The sequence below is a fragment of the Mastomys coucha genome, unplaced genomic scaffold (assembly GCF_008632895.1).
Source record: "Mastomys coucha isolate ucsf_1 unplaced genomic scaffold, UCSF_Mcou_1 pScaffold20, whole genome shotgun sequence".
Classification (NCBI taxonomy): domain Eukaryota; kingdom Metazoa; phylum Chordata; class Mammalia; order Rodentia; family Muridae; genus Mastomys; species Mastomys coucha.
Genome location: NW_022196903.1, coordinates 80,236,272 through 80,257,449, shown reverse-complemented (window position 1 = coordinate 80,257,449; position 21,178 = coordinate 80,236,272). Strand labels below are relative to the sequence as shown.

Genomic DNA, 21,178 nt, shown 5'->3' with positions numbered 1-21,178 from the left:
TTTTTTTTTTGTTCTTAGGGTTTTTCTGTAATCTCTTCATTCTTATTTTTCTACTTTTAGAAACAGAGATGATTTATTAAGAGACAGGAAGTGCTCGTGAGAATGGGGTGGATCTGCGGGCAGGGGAGGGGCAGGTCTGCGGGCAGGGGAGGGGCCCCTGCTCACTTCTTCCTGTTCATCTCCTCACAGTGAAGTGCATGCGGAATAAACCTGCATATTTTGCTGAGAGGCTTTATAAGTCCATGAAGGTAAATGGCTGTGCTTTTATGGTTTGAAAGACCATAGCATATTTATTACTCACCTTCTTAAGTTTGTCACCCAAATTCCACCCTGGAATATTCAACTCGACTCCATATTGTATCCCTTACTGACCTTGTGATGTGAGGATCCCTGATCCCTGTGCTTTATAGGTGTGAATTAATGTTAGCCCCACAACAGGAACAGGGCCACAGACTTCTTGTTTTACAAGTAGGTAAACTGAGGCATACACCGTTTGTTTACACTGTTCATGGAGGGAGGAATGCCCCAAGGGGGTGAATTCCACCTTTAGATCCAGCTTCCCAGATCTGTGTTGGGCTCTGTGCAGGCAGTCCTGCCAGGGACCCCTAAGTGGGACAGGAAACCAGGAACCTGGGTGCTTGGTTTTTATTGTTGTCCTTGTTGTTTTGTTGTTGTTATAAAATAAGTTCTCATGTAGCCCAGGCTGACCTTGAATCTCTGTGGAACTGAGGTTGGTCTTGAACATCTGATCATCCTACCTCAGCCTTCCAAGTCCTGGGATCACAGGCCTGTGTCATCACACTGGGTGGAGAGCCTTTGTCCTTAAAGAATACCTGTCTTTAAGAAAGAGCTAGCATGCAGAAAACACTAAGGGTAAGAAGGAATGGAAGACAGGAGGAGCTCAGTATCTCAAAATTATAGCAATACAAAAGACTGTGGAGTTTTTCAGTATTCTTGTGGGAGGATTTGAAAAGAATGTATAAGGAAACTGGAGCCATGCATTCTGGCACATGCCTGGAATTCTAGCACCTGGGAGGCTGAGAAAGGAGGATTGCTTTGTTTGAGGCCAGCCTGGGCTACATATAGCAAGGCCTTGTCTTATTAAGGAGAGAGAGAGGGAGAGGGAGAGAGAGGGAAGAAGAAATAGAGGGAGGGAGAGAGGGAGGGAGGAAGAGAGAGGGAGAGAAGGAGAGAGAGAAGGAGAGAGGAAGAGAGAGTAGGAGGGAGAGAGAAAGGGGGAGAGGGAAGGAGAGAGAGGGAGAGAGAGATTAGGAAGGAGAGAGAAAAGGAGGGAGAGAGAGGGGGAGGAAGAAATAGAGGGAGGGAGAGAGGGAGGGAGGGAGAGGGAAGGAAGGAGAGAGAAAGGAAGAGAGAGTAGGAGGGAGAGAGAGGGGGGAGGAGAGAGAGGGGTGTTATGTTTAAGCAGAACCTTGGGGGAAGCTTTCCACATGGACTGGGGAGGAGAATTGTAGACAAGAACAGCACAGAGCCTGTCTTTGGAAAAGCAGAGCGATGTCCTCTGGCCAACACACAGCATGTTGGAAAGGCGGGCTGTGTCTAGCCTTCCATCCCAAGGCAAGACATGAGGATGCTCCTCAGGCCTCCCAGGTTATACAGCAAAGGATGCTGTACAGACTCACTACTGCCTCATCTTGCCTTGCTGGACCATGAAGAGCATCACCTGATGCAGGATCGTACTCCCTTCCTCAGGGCTTAGGCACTGACGACAGCACCCTCATCAGAGTGATGGTTTCAAGAGCAGAGATTGACATGCTGGACATCCGGGCGAACTTCAAGAGGCTCTATGGGAAGTCTTTGTACTCTTTCATCAAGGTAGGCGCATCGTCAGGGTCCAGCCTTAGGGTGTAGCACCACTGGCTTCCTCCTCCTTGGCATCGGTCATTCCCAATGAAGATGGCCCCTGCTTCAGGAATTCCTAGGCTCCCCCTCCCCTTCTCATGGTATATAAGAAGTATTTACCTGCTAAGTACAGTAAACATTTCATGTTTGCCACAAATAAAGATGGACATTTTGGGGCAGTGATTTAGTTCTGCTTTTATTTAAAGCATGTGTAGTAGTATAACAAGTCCCGACATCTTAAACTGACCTGTTCAAGTGAACATGGAGTGTGAAGAGGGAGCATCACCCCTGACCTCAGTCCCAAAGGTTGGTGAGAATGAGTACCAGGGGCTGGAGTGAAGGGATAAGCAGTTAAGAGAACTGACTGCTCTTCCAGGGGACCTGGTTTCCATTCCCAGCACCCACATGACAGCTCACAACCACCTGTAACTCCAGTTCTAGAAATCTGTCTCCCTCTTCTGGCCTCTGTAGGTACTGTGTGCATGTAGTGCCCAGACACGCGTAGGCAAAATACCTAAACACAGAAAACAAAAAATAAAGGAAGAAAAGTCTAAGTGTGTTAACAACCTCACATAATTTATTCTAGTATTTGATATTGCAAACTTTAGGGTCCTTGAGATACAAAAGACCTATGTCTGTAACTGGCAATATACCCCATTATCTGAGCTCTCAACTGCTTTTATTGTCTCTGTTTCTTCCCTCCAAGATCTGTCACATGCCTTCCATAAATGCACCCTGTAAGGGGGGAAATAAACTGGACAAGTTTGTATGTTTTCATTTACTTTCTGTTGTTGTGTAAATGCCATGCCAAAAGCAACTTATGGGAGAAATAGTTTATCTTGGCATATAGTTTCAGAGGAGGGAAGGCATGGCAGAAGGCCAAAGGAGCAGGAAGCTAGCTAGTCACATTTTACCCGAACACAGGAAGCAGTACGAGCAGCAAGTGGGGCAAGGCTATAAAACCTCCAAGCCATGACACACTTCCTCCAGCCAGGCTGCACCTCCTAAAAGGTCCACAACCTCTCCAAACAGCGCCACCAACTGGGGACCGGGTTTGCAAACACATGAGCCTGTGGGAGACATTTCTCATTAAATAACCCACCACGAATTCCTATAACCTACGAGTTTTCACACAAGATGCATTTCCTAAGAGACTCCTTGTGAGGAACAGTAGGCCTTCATAGTTACTCCCCAATTCTCATGGGAACAATCTCTCTCTTCACAGCTCTGTGACCTGTGAGGCTGACAGTAGCTATTCCCCAGGGTGTCGACTTCTACCTCCACAGATCCTTGCAAACAGAATTCACAGTTACTAAATTTTAATGACTACTTCTAAGAGCAGAACATCTGCCCAGTAACGGTAGCAGAAACAGATGAACTCAGGGTCCTCTGCAGGGCCAGAAGGGTCTGATGGAAATAGGAGAAGGCACCCTCCTCCCGCCCCCACCCACTTAACATTCTTCATTTGGTACCAGACAGCCAGGAGTTCTAAGGTGGCGTGGGTGTGGTGAAAACTGACTCAGCCCTCCAACCCCTCATTAACTGGGCCTTTGCTTCTCTAAGAAGCCTGGAGAATCTCGTAAACCTGGAGCTGTGACTAATTTTGGAGAAGCTTGGGTTGCCCACACAGCAAACATCTCATTAAGATTTGACCTGTGAATTAAATATCTTGAAAAGTAGGGAAGGCACTGATCATTTTAGGAGCTGCTATTAAAAAAAGGAAGGATGGGGACATGGGGACACAGGGCTGGGGGGTGGGTTGGGGGCTCAGTGGGCAGAGTGCTTGTCATGTAAGCATGAGGACCCAGCACCTACATAACAGGAGTGACAGCAAACATCTGCTACCCGAGTGCAAGCAGAGGCAGAGGCAAGAGGATCCCCGGGGCCCACTGGTTAGCTTGTCTTGCTCAGTTGGTAGGCTCCAAGTTCAGTGAGTCGCAATAATGTGTAGAATGAGAACCATGGGATAAGATACCCTATGTCAAACTCTGTCTCACACATGTGTGTGCATGCACACACACACACACACACACACACACACACACACAGACATATGCATACAGAGGTAGGGTAGAAAATGAAGGATTAAATTATCACAAACTCCTGCCTGTGCTGGTTAGTTTTTTGTTGACTGGACATAAGCTAGAGTCATCTCAGGGTGGGAAAACCTTAGCTGAGAAAATGCCCCTCTCAGATTGCCCTGTAGGCAAGCCTGGGAGGCATTTTCTTCATTGATGATTGATGTGGAAGGGCCCAGTCCACTCTGGGCAGTATCACCGCTAGGCAGGTGGACATGGGGTATATAAGAAAGCAGGCTGAGCAAGCCATGGGGAGCAAGCCAGTAAGCAGCACCCCTCCATGGCCTCTGCATCAGCTCTTGCCTCTAGGCACCTGCCTTGATTTCCTGCCCTAGCTTCACAAATAGACCCTCTCCTCCCCAAGTCGTTTTGGCCAGAGACTTTATCACAGCAGCAGAAGCCTAACTGGGACAGCTCCCAAAGAAGAGGACGACAAAACACTATGGCAGAAAAGCGACCTTAATGTGTGCTTACTATTTCACAGGGCACTGACACAAACTACTAATGTATTACTGTTCATCATGACAGGCACTAAAATTTGAACTCCTAAAGTCAGAGGCACCATCTGTTTTGGTGCCCACTAAGAAGTAACCCAAACTCACTTACTGAGCTTAGAGTCTTGCTTGTTTAGAGTACGCGCAAGGCCCCCTTCAATCTCCAGTGCCCAAAATATAAATGAATAAATAATAAGGAAAGTGGCAATGTATTCACTAGGCTATAAAAATTTCCATATAGAAATTATAGAACTTCTCTGGAAGTTTATTTTGCAACCCACTTCAAAAGTATTAGAAAAATCCACAATTTTTTTTCAAGACAGGGTTTCTCTGTGTAACCCTGGCTGTCCTGGAACTCACCCTGTAGACCAGGCTGCCCTCAAACTCAGACATCTACCTGCTTCTGCCTCCCAAGTGCTGGGATTAAAGGTGTACACCACCACTGCCCAGCAAAATCCACAATTTTAATCTAGTAATTTTCACTTTTGAGAATGCATTCAAAGTGAAATTAATAAAAACTCAGTGGCTAGGTGCTTTATTAAGCAAAGTTCGCTAAAATGAAACATTGGAGACCACATAAACATCTGTCAATGGGTACAAAAATGTTCTGTAATCACTAAATAATACTGTAACTAATAAAAAAACCCACCAGGATACAGAGGTTGGGTGTACAGTTCACTAGTAGAGCACTTGCCTACACTTGCCTAGCATGAGAACGGCCATGATTTGTTCCTGGCACCACAAAAAATAAAAAGAACAAAATGAGGACATGGATGAATTCCGTCCTAAAAATCTCATCACTTAGGTATCTACATGCACAAAGAAAGAACTGGAAGGAGAGGAACATGTCAGAATGTTAAGAACAGTGTGATCCATAGGTAGTGATTCCTATGTTCTTAAGTCCTTTTTTTTTTTTCAAAACAGGGTTTCTCTGTGTAGCCCTGGCTGTCCTGGAACTCACTCTGTAGACCAGGCTGGCCTCGAACTCAGAAATCCACCTGCCTCTGCCTCCCAAGTGCTGGGATTAAAGGCGTGCACCACCACCACCCGGTTAAGTCCTTTTTTAAAACACAGAACAAGTATTACTTTTAAATATATATTATGTATCTGTATCTGGATCTGGATATGTGTGCAGTGCCCAAGGTGATCCCCTGGAGCTATTATTTTGGGCAACTGGGAATACCAAAACCCAAATTCAGATTCTATGTGAGAAAAAGAAATAATCTTAGTGGCTAACTCATCTAAGTCATTTCTCCAGCACAAAGTATTACTTTTGTAATAAAAACATTTTTGAGGACCTGAGAAAACCCAGTGAAGCTTGCAAAATAAATTTAGGTGATTTTGAACTGTGTAATCTATCCAAGAACATTCTAACCTGCTGGTTACTGTGCTCTTCTTTCTCCCAGGGCGACACTTCCGGAGACTACAGGAAGGTTCTGCTCATTCTCTGTGGAGGAGATGATTAATACAAGGCGCAGGACAGAAGGCTTCTTAACACTGATTTTTTTTTTTTTAACTTCATTTTTCTGTACTGCTATTAACATTATCTCAAATGCTTATTTCCAATTAAAACGCCTCCAGTTGCCTCCTAGGATCCAGACTGTGTTATTATCGTCTATAATTAGTCATTTTGATGCCTTAAACTTGTACTTTCAAAGCTTTTAAGACATACATGGAAACTTAGAATTAGAAATTAAAATGTGCTCCATGCCTTTAACAGATTATTTCCTCATTTGTGTTTTGTATAAACTTCAATGCACTAAACCCTTTTAGATTTTCTTTTCAGTACAAATTTTACAGAACAGAAGCCATTTGCCATTTTCTTCCCTAGGAAGCCAGTCATTTCTTCCTGTGGGACGGTCAGCATCTCTTACTAAGATTAGCCATCTGGTTTCCTATTTTAAACAGATCCAAAGCTCTCCCGAGCCCCCTTCCTATATGCTTTGCCTGTCATGTTAGTTGACAGCTGCTGAGTGTGGGAGGGGCATGCTTCATCTCCTGGTACCCTGTGCCCACTGTCTCCCTGTGAAATGTAACAAAGTTACCAGCTTGATTGTCACTCATGTTGAACATTCCTCAGTCTTAGGGTCACTGTCCTAATCTTGCTCAAAGTGATGGTCAAGAATGGGCCTCAGCCAAGGTTGGTCTGATAATGTGATGCTCTGAGTGCGGTTGACCTGAGAAGAGGTTTTCTACTAAAAATGATTATTAATCTCGCTAGACTGTTTATTTGATCCCCACTGTGCCTTTTTGATCTTATTCAGAAACTGTGCTTGCATGTAATCATGAAGTTTGGTTTGTATACAACATGAGACATTTTTAATTAAAAATGGTGACTTTAAAGGGGTGTATATTCTTTCTCTGTTTGATTTTTCTACCCTAGAGATTTTTTTTCACCCTGAACCATGGAAGGAGCTACTTTTGAAGAAGAGTACTAAATTTACTGAGGATACTAATTTTTCTACTTAAATTAATAATATTACAAAGAAACACATTCATCATATGTCAGCCTGCTTCTTTAAGATCAATGTTTACATTGGAGGGGTAGAGGCAGGAGGACCAGAACTTTAGGCTGTGCCTGGCTACAAAGCCAGTGTGAGGCCAGATTAGGCATTTGAGTCCCTGTCTCAGAAAGGCAAAACAAGGTCTCAGGAGCTGGCTCCTTGAGCATTGTATTTGCTGCAGAAGCACAAGGAGCCATGTTGGGATCCTTGGCACCAATGTGAAAGCCAGGCATAGCCAATGAGTGTGCACCTGTAACCCCAAAGCTGGGATGTGGCGATGAACAGATTGCAGGGGCTCACTGGCCAGCTAGTGTAGCTGGATCACTGAGATTCAGGTTCAATGGTAGGCCCTGTCTTGATGATGATGATGGTGGTGATGATGGTGGTGAGGAGGAAGAGGATGTAGAGAGTAAGACACTGATGTCAGCTTCTGATTTCCACATAGGTGCACACAGCCACACATACACACACACACACACGCACACACACACACTGACATTGAGATGGCTTAGTGCTCTTGCTGCCAAGCCTGAGAACCTGAGTTCAATCCTCAGAACCCACATGGAAGAAGAAAAGAACCAAGTCCCCCAGGTTGTCTCCTTCTCACATAAGCTAAGGAGTAACTCTACTCTCTCACATCAAAACCATAACAAATCAAATCAACAAAACCCCAACAAAACCACTAGCATTTATATATGCTAATGCCTACTCAATGGTATTGGATAGCATGTTAGCTTGTTCTCTGAGAATGAGTGATGCTCTGCTCTAGTCAGTGTGGCATGTCTACTAAGTGTCACACAGAAGGCCAGGAACAGAGCTCAGTGGGGTAGCTACACCCTGTGTTCTCAGCACCACAAAGGACAAGTTACAGATGTACAAAGAACACACACACACACACACACACACACACACACACACACACACTCCTTTGTTCTTTCTGCGTTGGTGCAGGGATCACTGACAACATGGCTATATGACCAGTCACTCCAATTAACTTAGGTTCAGGTTCAGGTATCAACGCTACCACCTCAGGACTGTGGAATCTCTACTCCAACTTTATTACACTTTGGAGGCGTTATGAGGTTCTTTGTTTTGGTTTTAACAGAAGTTTTACCATTAAATGATGTCTGAGCCAGAATTTTAAGAACAGTGTTTTGTGGCTGAGTGCTTTCAGTGGACTGTTTTTCTTATCTTTAGGTGTAAATTCAGGGGGAGGGTAGAAAGTCACAATTTTTTGCTCACTCTTGGATTTCCAGAAGTCCTACTGTGTAGCTCCTTAAGACCCCAAAATAATGTCACCTCAGTCAACCACGTAATAAGTCAAAGTCCCAAGTGTAATCTGAGTTTTCTTTCCTCAGTTAGTTCTGGCCTCAGTAGGAAGCTGGCTTGGGGAAGGGAGACAGGGCGGGCGGGGTCTTCTCGTTTCCTCAATCATCCCTGCTTGGGGTGCAGCAGCAGGGAGAAGAGCAGAGGGGATAAGGTCTGTTCTTGGACTGCCATTGCTCTGTGGGTGGAAGCTCTGTCCTGTGTAGCTGTGGCAGGTTCTTACAGACATTCCCATGGCTCTCCTCAGTAACCAGGGGGCCATTCACTTGCGCTTCCTTAGGCAAGATGAATATGCATATATATTTTTTTTTTACCTTCTAGGAATTTAGTGACACTTGAAGCCACTATGTTATAGTCTAATTTGCCCATATGCCAAGGCTTCTTGGACAATGTTTCACATTATGTCCATACCATCATTCTCTTTGTCCAACTTTTCCTTTAACCTGCCTCAGCTATGCACCTTCAGAGTTTCTCAGGCATGAATGGAACACAAATCCTCAGTGGCCCACAGAGGACATATACTGCCCAAAGGGAGTGCAAATGTCGAATTGATGAAGTCAGTTTCCGGAAAACAAAACAAAACAACAACAACAAAAAAAAACTGGCAAGAACTCATAAAGTTGAAAAATTTCCAGAAAGCCCATTTCTGGGATCTCCTTAATGAAGCTTTTGCACGTGTTCATAAAAGAGCATCAGCATAGAAATAACTACAGCCCTTCAGTGAGGGAGTAGGCAAATGATGTGTCTAACAATGAGCAGTGACAATAACTAGCGATTTCATTCACAGCATAGTTTTAGGAGAGGAGAAAGATTCTAAATCATAGGTTTGGGATGGTCCAGTTCCATTTAAATTATATGTCTGAATGTGCAGCAGAAAAGAGCGCTTATGGGTATGCATGTAAAGACATGCATAGAAATGGCAATAGAGAGTTAGTACACAAGGGGGTTTCTCGTTCCCCACTATATATCAATAAAGCTAAAGGGGAGTGAATCAAAGTAAGTGTGATAAAACTCCAAGCCAGTAGAGGATCCATAGGTATTTGTATTGCTCTGTTTGAAACATTCTATTATAAACACTTTACTTTGAAAATTATAGAAGGCAGGTATGGTAGCTCAGTGCCTAAACTCCTAGCACTCAGAGGCTCAGAGGCAGACTTCTGAGAGTTCCAGGGCAGCCTGAGCTTCAGAGCGACACTCTTCCTTGAAAAAAAATAAAAAATTAAGGGCTAAGGATGTAGCTTAGTTGGTAGAATGCTTGCTTGGCATTCAGGAAGCCCTGCGTCTGATACTCAGCATTTCAGGTCCACGAAGGTGACGTGACACATGCCTGTAATCCCAGCTTTCAAGGAGTAGACAGGAGATCAGAAGCTCAAGTTCATCCTATACAGTGAGTCGAAGGTCAGTATGAAGTACAAGACACTAACACAATAAAGTAATAATTAAATCAAAACATGGCAGCAGAAGGAGGCCTGGACCTGGAAGTTAGGCTCCAGACTGAACCCTGTCAACACAGCTGGGTAATGGGCATCTATCCGGGCCAGTCGGTTCCCAGAGCCCGGGAGGGAAGAAAAGGACATCGTGACAAGTCCGTCCTCTCATTAACCGCACAGGGCCGGATAAGACCCCAGAATTGTGGAACCTTACGGGAAGAAACAACGACAGAGATCCCCAGATCTGTTAAGCACAAGCTCACAGCGCTCACACCTCTCGGTTAAAGCCGGAACCGCGGAAGCAATGCTCGCACCGGAGGCTGAGCTCTGCGGGGCTGTGCCAGCAGCCTACGCAAGCGCAACCGGCCGCGCAGGCTACGTCCTCCCTGCCAGTCGTCCCGCCCCTTCCGGAGGCTCGCCGTACGCCTGCGCCCTGTGTCGCGCGCTTTGTTGCAAGAACGAGGGGGCGAGGTCTTGCGAAGCTGGTAGCTAAGGCGCGACGGGCGGGGCTGAGGATGGAGGCGACTGCGTTCACGGCGACGGTTGGGGCTGCGCGCGAGGCGGCGGCGGAGTAGGCGGTGGAGCGGCGGGGATGGCGGGGCGGCCCCTCGGTGCTCCCTAGGCTCCGGAGCCATGGGCGCTCTGAGCAGCCGGGTGCTGCGGCCGGCAGGGCGCACAGAGCAGCCCGAACCCACTCCCGGTGCTGGGGGCGCGGCCCGCAGGTCGGACGCGGGCGAGGATGCGGCCCACGGCTTCTGTTACTGTCCGGGCGGCCGCAAGCGCAAGCGCAGCAGCGGCACATTCTGCTACTGTCACCCCGACTCCGAGACAGAGGAAGACGAGGACGAGGGCGACGAGCAGCAGAGGCTGCTGAACACGCCGCGCAGGTACCGAGCGCCCCGCACCTGGGGGAGCCTGACACCGGTGCCCTTGACGGGAGAGTGCGGGGCGGCTGCGCGGGGAGGGTCGGGGCGGGAGGTGGGCGTTTGCAGACACACCTGGGTCAGTGCAGCCGCTGACAGTCGCAGACAGACCTGGGTCAGGGTAGGATCTGGGAGTTTGCAGACAGACCTGGGTTAATGCTGGAGCTAGCGCCTGCTGGGTGGACCTATGATCAGTGAGGGAGCTGAAAAGCCTAGGGTTCTGCACATTAAACAGAAGCTTCCTGAGTGTCAGAGCCTCAACCTGAGCCTACAAGAACTAGCCAGAGCTTCCGCGGCCCTTCCGTAGCAGGCTTTTGCTTTTTGAGTAGGGTAGCCACGGGAAAACTTACTGTGCATAGCTACCCTTAAATCAATAGAGAGAGGACCATAGTAGTGCCTGAGATGGACATCTCTCTGTGTTGTCACTAGATGGACCAGTGATGGAGATTGGCAGTTAGGCACATGCATCCACTTAAGTCTGCTTGTTGAAGTGGGCTGCGATCTGTGTAGGTTGCATAAGATTTTTTGAGGGAAGAGTTGAAAAAAAAATCATTGCTTGTGAAATAGATGTGGCGTATACCAGAATATACTTTCATGTAAGGAATCTTCTCTCTCTCTCTCTCTCTCTCTCTCTCTCTCTCTCTCTCTCTCTCTCTCTCTTTAAAGTTAGGCTTTTGTTAGACTCACACAGATGTAATTTTTTAAATGAATTTTTAAAAAAGGATCTGCTACATGGACATTGCATTTTTGTTGACAAAAAAGTGTAGGTGCTAGAGGTAGAGCTCAGTGGTAGAGCTAACATGTAAATATCTTAGGTTAAAGACTAGATTAATATAACCTTTCATTAGGTCTTGTGTGAATACATTTACAAGATGTTCTAATGTGCTCCAATTCTGAATTCTTATCTGTATTCTGCACTTAATATACTCATTTTCATATGTAAAGTGGAAATATTATTGCCACTTCTAAGAGTTCCACAGATGTAGCAAGGTATTACAACCCTGTAATATCTACACTCTGGTGGCTGAGACAAGAGTTGGAGGTCAGCCTGGGCCACAAAGTGAGTTAAAGGCCATCCTGGGCTATATACAGAGACCCTGGAGAGAAGAGGAAGGAGGGGCAGCGAGTGTTGAGACTATCACAACCTGAGAGTGAGCACAAGTGTGGTGCCCCCACCCTTTTAAGATTTATTTCTATTTGTGAGTATGTCTGTTTGTGGGTTTGTGCACATTCCTGCAGAGTCCAGAAGAGTCCTGGAGCTGGAATTACAAGGGTGGTTTGAGCTCCCTAATATGTGTGTTGGGAATTGTACTTGGGTCCTTTGTAAGGCGTGCGTGCTCTTTACCACTGAGACACCTCTCTAGCCCCATAGTACCTGTCTTTTGTGCATTCAGTATTAGAACTCTTTGATGACCAGGCCCTTATGTCATAAGACATGCATCCTTCTTCAGCCATAGTGACTTAGCCACTCCCACTTCTTTTGGTAATTGTCTGATGTACCTTTTCAATCCTTTTCAACCTATATCCTGTATCCCATCAACCAACCACCCCTCAGACTTCCCCTCCCATATCCCAGGGCTTTATCCATTCTGGTGAAGCATTTTACTACCAAGCTGAATCTTTTCTCCACCAGTGCCATCTTTTCACTCTTTGCATATGCACACATGCACAGTTATACTTGCATGTGGAGGCCAGAGATCAATCGTGGATCTTTCTATATTTCTCTCCACCTTACCGTTTTGTGAGTCTCTTTATTAAACTGGAGAGTTCTGATTGGCTAATCTAGACAACCAACAAGCTCCAAGGATCTGCCTTCTGTTTCTGCCCTTCTACCTGCTCCATTAGGCTTACAGATGCTGGCAACCTCACCTGGCTTTTTTGTGGGTGTTTGTTTGTTTGTTTCTTTGTTCTTGCATTCAACTTTGTACTTGCAAAGCACTTTATTGACTGAGTAATCTGCCTGGCCCTTGTTTGTGTCTTTATGTTTAAGGTAAGTATATATACAGCATATAGTTAAATCTTGCCCTTTTTTTTAATCTAACAAGACAGTCTGTGCCTTTTGATTGGTATGTAGACCATGTATATTTAATATAATTTTTGACGTATATGACAGGGAACATTTAAAAGAGAAAAACAATTATTTGAGCAAGGAAATTTTAATATAAATCATACTAACAAAGAACAAGAAATTAACTGTCAAAGACAAAAATATAATGATAAGAGATCTTTAAAGAAAAAAAAATACAGGAATAGGCCAGGCATTGTGGCACGTAGCTATAATTCCAGCACTCAAGAGGCTGGGGACAGGAGACTCATAGGTTCAAGGACAACCTAAGTTATGTTAGGTGCTTCCAGTTGAACTGTTTCTGTTTATATTGTTTCTGTTATATAAATCTATTTACATAAATATCGACATTTATTTATGTTTGAGGAGGCATCTGCTACAGTTCATGTGCAGCAATCAAAGACAGCTCAGGGGAGTTTTCTCCTTGCACCATGTGGGTTAGGGTTTGAACTCAAGTCTTCAGGTTTGGTGGGTAAAGCCTTCACCTGCTGAGCCATCTCACCCCGTGTATCTCCCCCTTCAGGGTCTCACTGTGTAGCTCTGGGTGGCCTGGAACTCACAGAGATCTTTCTGCTTCTCATCTGCCTCCTTAGTACTGGGGTTGAAGTCAGTGCCACCATGCCTGGTCTGGCTCCCTTTTTAAAAGCTTCTTATTGTCCTAGAGTTTCTAGCTGCCTTTTTTTCTTCCATTGATGAAATAATAATATCCTTTCATCATATCTTGAGCTTTTCTCAATCTTTGAGATATACTAGCATAGAACCTGCTTTGAACCCTAGACCACCTACAGAGTCCTGCCCTCTTACTCCAGTCTAGGTCTCCTGCTTCTAAGGATTGTAACTGGGACTTGATCCTATCTGTATGAATAAACTTGTGGTTTTCAATAGCTTCTCTCCTTTTCTTTCTCAGTGAACTACATCTTCAAGTATTTTCCATGAAAGGGTGGAAAAGGATGATCAGTTTTGCTTATATGAGTATAAGTAAATATGTGGTCTTGGTTTATTCTTCCTCTAACAGATTATGGTACTTTGTATGACTTTCCATATTTTTAAACATCTCTTTTTTTATACTTTTTATTTTTAAAATTTAAATAGAATTACATCATTTTCCCCTTTCACCTTTTCCCTGTACCCATCTATCTATCTCTACTGTCTTTAAAATTTATGGCCTCTATTTCTTTAATTTTGAGAGTTATATTTTTCTCCCTAAATATATATTACAACCTGTTCATCTGTATAATGTTGCTTGTATGAATATGGTTTGGGAGCTGATCACTTGGTAATGGCTAACTAATCAAGGGCCCTCCCCTGGGAAGACTGTTTGTGCAGCTCTCAGCAGTCCTTCATTTCCTGAAGGTCCATCTAGGGTTGAGGCCCAGTGACATTTCCCTCTTCCAGGTGAGTGTGTAGTTGGTATCATCTTTTTCAGATCTTGTTTAGGCAGCTATGTTGGTGAGACTTTATCTTTGTCGCTTCTCTGACATTTCTAGGGTGTAAAAATCTCTCCGCAAACTTTGCATTTTTCTAGCTCTTACAGTCTTTCTGCCTCCTCTTCCTCTTGCCTCCACCTGAGCCTTAGGTGCAGAACTTGTGTTGTCAATAAACATCGACTCTTTAAAAAGTATTGTATTTTTATTTGATGTGTGTGTGTGTGTGTGTGTACATGTGTGTATGCATGCCCACATAGAGGTCAGAGGGTGCAAAATTGATGCTCCTATTCCACCATGAATGTTCCAGGCACCAAACGTGGGCCCTTATTGTTGGCAACAGGTACCTTTACCTACTGAGCCTTTAATAATACTGGTCCATCATCTTCTGGCCTAAGCATGAATGAAGGTTTAGGTCCTGGTCTAATACTGTTTTCTTTTTGGGTGACCGCATTTTTTTTCTCTGAAATTTTGAAAGTTTTTCCTTTGGTATTTTAATATGAGTTTTTTGACCACTTGGTAATTGGTGAATCCTGACAATCCAGAGACTCAAATGCTTGTTTTTAAATAGCTCCTTTTTGTTCTGAGTAATCCTCTGCTACTGTGCCCCATTAACATCCTATAAGCATAGTCATTTGAGAGTTCCAAGCATATGAATATATATTTTTTAAAATTCTGATTTCCCTGTGTTGTAAGTTTCTTCTGGGACTCTTGTTCTCTCTTTTCCTTGGCTTTTGTGTTTAATAGTATTTCTAGTTAGTTTCAGCTGTCAACTTGACAACCCAGTGTTATTAGTGAGGGATTCTGAATTGGGACACTGCCTTTATAAGATTGGCAGACTGAATGTGGGGTGTTTTCTTGATTGCTAATTGATACTATTAGTTGTCAATTCAATTATGTTTGGAATTAACTAAAATCCAAGGGTCTGGGTGTGTATGTGTACCTATGAGGGAGTAAGTCATTTGAAATGGGAAGACTCACTTTGAATCTGGATCTTTTGAGACAAGAAGTTACACCCTTCATCCAGATCTTTTGAGGTGGGAAAATATACCTTTAATCTGGGCCATGTTTTCTGAGTAGCCTCATGGACTGAACAACTAACTACTTTATTCTTAGATCTTTTGTTGGGAGATAGCCATTGTTGAACTGCCTGGACCACAATCTGTATACTATTCTAATAAATTGCCTTTGTGCATGTGGGTGTGTTTCACCCTGAGTTTGGAATCAGTGGTTTATTAGTCAGGGTTCTGTAGAACATCGGTGGACTTGTGTGTGTTTGTGTGTGTGTTCTGGAGAACTCTGAGTAGTAAAGAACTGATTCCAGACACAAGGTGAAACAGTAACTCCTCTTGCTTTGCTTCATGACAAGGTCTCATTTAGCCCAGGCTGGCTTCCAATTTGCTGTTTAGCCAAGGCTGCCCTTAAACTCTTGATCTTCCTTCCTGTTTTAGGAGCACTGAGGTTAAAGGTATGTACTACCATACACACTTTTTCTTTCTTTTGCTGCAGTAAAACACCAGGATAAACAGTTTAGGGATGACATGGTTCATTTTAGCTCACAGTTCCAGTTTACAGTCCATCATTGCAGAGAAGTCAGGGTATGCAGTCAAGAGCAGAGAGCAGTGAATTAACACATGCAGACTCTGTTTGCTTCCTCCATGCTTACACAGTTTAGAAACCCTTTTTAGGGAATGGTACTACCCATAATGGGCAGGTCTTCCCACCTTAATTAACATAATCAAGATGACCCATGGACAAAACCATAGGCCAACCCAATTCAGACAATAAATCTCTACTTGAAATTTTACTTTCAGATTTAGATTGTGTCAAGTTAACAATTAAAACAATTATTTTGTTTCTAGAAAGATTTTTAAAGGATGTTATTGTTATGTGTGTGGGTGCTTTGCATGCACCATGTGCATGCTGTAGTACCTTCAGAGGCCAGAAGAGGTCACCAGATTCCCTGGAACTGGGTGTGAATAGCTATTTAGATGCTGGGAATCAAATCAAGGTCCTCTGGAAGAGAATCCAGAGGATTTTCTTAGCTATCAGAAGTCTTCAGAAAATTTAAGTTAGGGTAGCTTGGGCTGATGGGATGGCTCAGCAGTTACAAGCATTTGCTTCGCTATCATGAAGACTGGAGTTCAGATCTGAATCCAGCACTCATGTAACAAAAACAGATGTGCTGTGCATGCCTGAAACTGCATCCTGGGGAGAGACAGGGAGGGAGACAGAGACTGGAGGATCTTGGGGGCTTTCTGGTTTCCAACTTATCAGAAGATATAAACTCCACTTTAGGGAGAGAACCTGCCTTAGAGGAGCAAGCGGAGCCAGGTGTGGGGATGAATGCCTTTAATTCCAGCACTTGAGAGGCAGAGGCAGGTGAATCTCTGTGAATTTGAGGCCAGCCTGGTTTACAGAGTGAGTTCCTGGATAGCCAGGGCTACACAGAGAAACCCTGTCTCAAACAAACACACACATACACACAGAAGAGTAGATGAGGAGTGATAAAGGGTGACATCCACTGCCTCCTTGTGATCTTTTCATGCACAAGGCGTGCACCTACATGTGTGCACATGTGCACAGACACATAAGTAAATAAATACATCTTTTAAAATTATGTCTTTTTAAACTAGATCAGCTCCTGCTGACCACCATAACCATACTCTTACATACTGGATCATCTTGAGCAGAGATTGCAAACTCTTTTTTTCTTAGGCAGAGTTCATGTAGTCTAAGCTGGCCTTGAAACTGCTATTAAACAAAGTATGGCCTTGAAACCACTATTGTCTTTTCCATACCTCCCCAGTGCTGGAAGTCCAGACTTGCTCCACTATACCTGGGTTATACAGTGCTGAAGGGTGAGCCCTAGGGTCTTGTGTGTGCTGTGCAAGTACTCTATCGACTGAGCTATGTCCTCAACCCTATGGTTGCCAAGCTTTTAAAAATGAGCTCTGCTACTAAAATAAATCTCATGTAGAAGTCATTTGCAGATATAATAGGCGATGCTCTGGGTGTTACCGAGTGTCCATATTTCATGGTTCTGCCCTAACCAGTGCCTCTAATGTGTATATCCTTTGAGCACAGTTTTTTTTTTTAAGATTTATTTATTTATTTTATGTATATGAGTACGCTGTAGCTGTACAGATGGTTGTGAGCCTTCATGTGGTTGTTGGGAATTGAATTTTTAGGACTTCTGCTCGTCAACCCCGCTGGCTCCGGTCACTCCGGCCCAAAGATTTATTATTATACGTAAGTACACTGTAGCTGTCTTCAGACACACCAGAAGAGGGCATCAGATCTCATTATTGGTGCTTGTGAGCCACCATGTGGTTGCTGGGGTTTGAACTCAGGACCTTTGGAAAAGCAGTCAGTGCTCTTACCTGCTGAGCCATCTCGCTAGCCCTTGAGCATAGTTTTAAAAAGCTTTGATCTAGGGTTGCAAACCATTTATCTAGTGGGGAAAACCAGTGAATTTAAAATTAGTTTTAATTAGTTTAGTTTGAAACTGAAATAAGCTTGAGTCTATGTTTCTTTTTTTTTTTTTTTTTTTTTTTTTTTTTTTTTTTTTTTTTTTTTTTTTGTGATGTTGAGGATTGAGCCAAGTCCTTATACATTCAAGGCAGGCACCCCTCCAACTGGATTATAGTTGAGTAACAGTTTGATATAGCAATAATGACTCTCCCCTAGTACTGGTTTCTAAACAAGGAAATAAGCAAAGTGTCTTTGTTCTTTGTTTATTGACCAAATAACTTAAATTGGTTTAGAACCAACAACTAATGCAGGGTGGATATAGATGACTCCCTCCTCTTCTGCCTCATCTTTCTGCTGTTAGTAAGACCACATAGTGTAACCTCTTTTTTTTTTTTAAATGATTTATTTATATGTAAGTACACTATAGCTGTCTTCAGACACCCCAGAAGAGGGCATCAGATCTCATTATGGATGGTTGTGAGCCACTATGTGGTTGCTGGGATTTGAACTCAGGATATTCGGAAGAGCAGTCAGTGCTCTTAACCGCTGAGCCATCTCTCCAGCCCCCTGGTGTAACCTCTCTTGACATCCTCCTCCCATATCTTCTCATTCACACAGTGGGGAAATTGGATCTCACAGAAACAGGACAAAAATGAGACTTAATGGTGTATAAAAATTGGTAAAATGTTGCATGCTTTAATGTGGGGCCTGGTGATACCAGTCTACTGCTGAGCTGCTTGCTGATGTAATTTTGTGTTTTTCTTAACAGGAAAAAATTAAAGAGCACATCGAAATACATCTATCAAACATTGTTTTTGAATGGTGAAAACAGTGACATTAAGATCTGTGCTTTAGGTGAAGAGTGGAGCTTACACAAAATCTACTTATGTCAAGTGAGTATTTCACTGATGTCCTGGTCAAGGAGGGAGCTTAGAGAAGCCCAGGCACTCTGGAGCATGTTCTGCTGTTTGCTTGGATTTCATAGTGAGCTCTCCTCCAGTAAAGTACCTGCTGGGAAGAAAGATGGGGGGCACTGGGAGTGAAAGCTGGCCTCAGCCTTCAGACAGATTTTGAAATTCTTGGTCATACTACCCATTACTGCCTCTTGTTTTCAAAAAGTTTGTGTTAGTGCCTTTTGCTGTAAAATTGAAGAATTGGAGAGAATTCGTACTATTCAAGTTAAGGTTATTACACTTCTTTTTTTAAAATATTTATTTATTATTATATCAAAGTACACTGTAGCTGTCTTCAGACACACTAGAAGAGGGCGTCAGATTTCATTACAGATGGTTGTGAGCCACCATGTAATTGCTGGGATTTGAACTCAGGAAGAGCAGTCCATGTTCTTACCTACTGAGCCATCTCGTCAGCTCCTACTACACTTCTTTAATAACTATTTGAATACTTTTCTCTGAAGTGTTGCTTTGTGGAAAGTGAATGGAGAGTTGTGTTTACTCCCTTCCAGAAAGCCAGTTGAGTTAGAGAAGAGACCTACGATGCTGAACATGCCATTTAGCCGGTGTGCCCGTTTGACTTTCCCCATCACTATTTTCCCTTCAAAATGGCTGAGAATTTTCAAAATAAAACACAGTGTGTCTCTAAGAGCTCAGACGTTTTTATTCTTTTTAAAACATTTACATTTATTATTATTATTATTATTATTACTTATTTTGTGTGTGTCTGTACATGCATGCTACAGTGGTGTATGTGTCAGAGGACAGCTTATGGGAGTTGATTCTCTTTCCCTATGGGAACTGGAAATTGAAGTAAGTCGCCAGTCGTGGCAGCAAGTGTGTATACCCCATCCCCACCCCCAGCCATTTCTCTCAGCCTCACATACGTCATTTCACTCAAGTTTCATTTATTCGCTGTGCTAGACCTCACCACTCTTGTGGGGTCAGTGCTTCCCTCATTGTGAGAGAAGAATGGGAAGACAGACAATAAAGCTAAATGGTTCCAGAGACGTTTGCAAAATCTAAAAAAACTAGATTTTTTTTAAGACTTGTTTTTATTTTCACTATTTAAAATGTATGTGCTTATATGAAAGCCTGTGTGTGGGTTTGTGCAATTGAGTACAGTGCCTGTGGAGTCCAGAAGAGGGTGTCAGGTCTCTTGAGGCTGGAGTTTGAGGTAGTTGTGAGTTGCCTGAAGTGGGTGCAGTGAAACGACTCCAGTCCTGAAAAAGGGCAGCAAGTTCTTGTAACTGCTGAGCCATTGCTCCAGTCCCTCCTCCCATATTTTAGTCAAAACTTTGAGAAACTTTTTTTGAACAAGATTACTTGAAGAATTTAGTCCAAAAGTTTTTAAGAAAGATGAGATTCGGGGCTGGTGAGATGGCTCAGCAGTTAAGAGTACTAACTGCTCTTCCAAAGGTCCTGAGTTCAAATCCCAGCAACCACATGGTGGCTCACAACCATCCACAATGAGATCTGACACCCTCTTCTGGTGTGTCTGAAGATAGCTACAGTGTACTTATGTATAATAATAAATAAATCTTTGGGCCGGAACGAGCAGGGACTGAGTAAGTAGAGTTGACTGGAGTGAGCAGAGGTCCTAAAATTCAGTTCCCAGCAACCACATGAAGGCTCACAACCATCTGTAAAGCTATAGTGTACTCATATACATAAAATAAATAAATTTGTCTTTAAAAAAAATGAGAGCCTTTAAAAAAAATCCCAAAGATTATAATCCAAGGTGTACATCAGAATACCAATATCAACTGTAGCTGTCTTTTGAATCCCTAAAAGAAAAGGTGCAACCTCTTACTGACTTCAGATGGAATGTCTTCTGTGAAATCTGATTATCATTCAAGTGGCACAGTCCATGATAGCACCTTCAGACAGAACCATTGGCTGTGTCCTAGTTGTGGGCCATGACGAACAGCTAGCCCTGTGTATATCTGCAGGTTCTACAACTTAAGATGTAACAACTCTGTGTTACAAATACTTGCGAAAAAGACAGTTATATCTGTCCTGAACATGTAGGTCTCTGTCATCCCTCAGCCATATGTGGCTATTATATAACATGTGCATTGTAGTAGGCACTACCCATGACCTACAGGGGACTTGAATGTGTGAGCTCATGCACAGTCAGAGCAGAGATGAGGTCCTTGAGCATCTGACTTAGTGTGGACTAAAGTAAAAACTCCAGGGTTATTTTTTTAATTCCTTCTTAGATACTTTTTTTTTTTTAAGATTTATTTTATGTGTGTGAGTACACTGTAGCTGTACAGATGGCTGTGAGCCATCATGTGTGTGGCTTGCTCTGGCCCTGCTCACTCTGCTCCTGCATAATTTTACTGCAGCTGTCTTCAGACGCACCAGAAGAGGGCGTCAGATCTCATGGGTGGTTGTGAGCCACCATGTGGTTGCTGGGATCCGAACTCAGGACCTTTGGAAGAGCAGTCAGTGCTCTTACCCGCTGAGCCATCTCGCCAGCCCCAACTTCACAGTTCTTTAGAAAGTCAGTTGTGTTAAATGGTGTTTGGCTGGGGCAACTTGTAAAAAAGTGTTTTCCTAAAACAGACACAAGTAAAACAGTGTTTTACTAAGGCAGATTCCTGAATGTTTCACTGAAGCCGATACACATAAAAGGCTAAGG

The 21,178-nt window shown here is 43.6% G+C and overlaps 2 protein-coding genes across 2 annotated transcripts in view; both read left to right on the top strand.

The window, feature by feature from the left end:
* Positions 1–6,779, top strand: part of Anxa4 (annexin A4) — a 56,170-nt gene extending 49,391 nt beyond the window's left edge. Inside the window, exons 11-13 of the mRNA XM_031382442.1 lie at positions 190–248; positions 1,711–1,833; positions 5,839–6,779. Coding sequence (XP_031238302.1) covers positions 190–248; positions 1,711–1,833; positions 5,839–5,898 — 242 coding nt within the window. The 3' untranslated portion in view covers positions 5,899–6,779. The remainder of the gene's footprint in view (positions 1–189; positions 249–1,710; positions 1,834–5,838) is intronic.
* Positions 6,780–10,115: 3,336 nt separating this feature from the next.
* Positions 10,116–21,178, top strand: part of Gmcl1 (germ cell-less 1, spermatogenesis associated) — a 41,381-nt gene continuing 30,318 nt past the window's right edge. The window contains exons 1-2 of the mRNA XM_031382431.1: positions 10,116–10,579; positions 18,348–18,471. Coding sequence (XP_031238291.1) covers positions 10,326–10,579; positions 18,348–18,471 — 378 coding nt within the window. The 5' untranslated portion in view covers positions 10,116–10,325. The remainder of the gene's footprint in view (positions 10,580–18,347; positions 18,472–21,178) is intronic.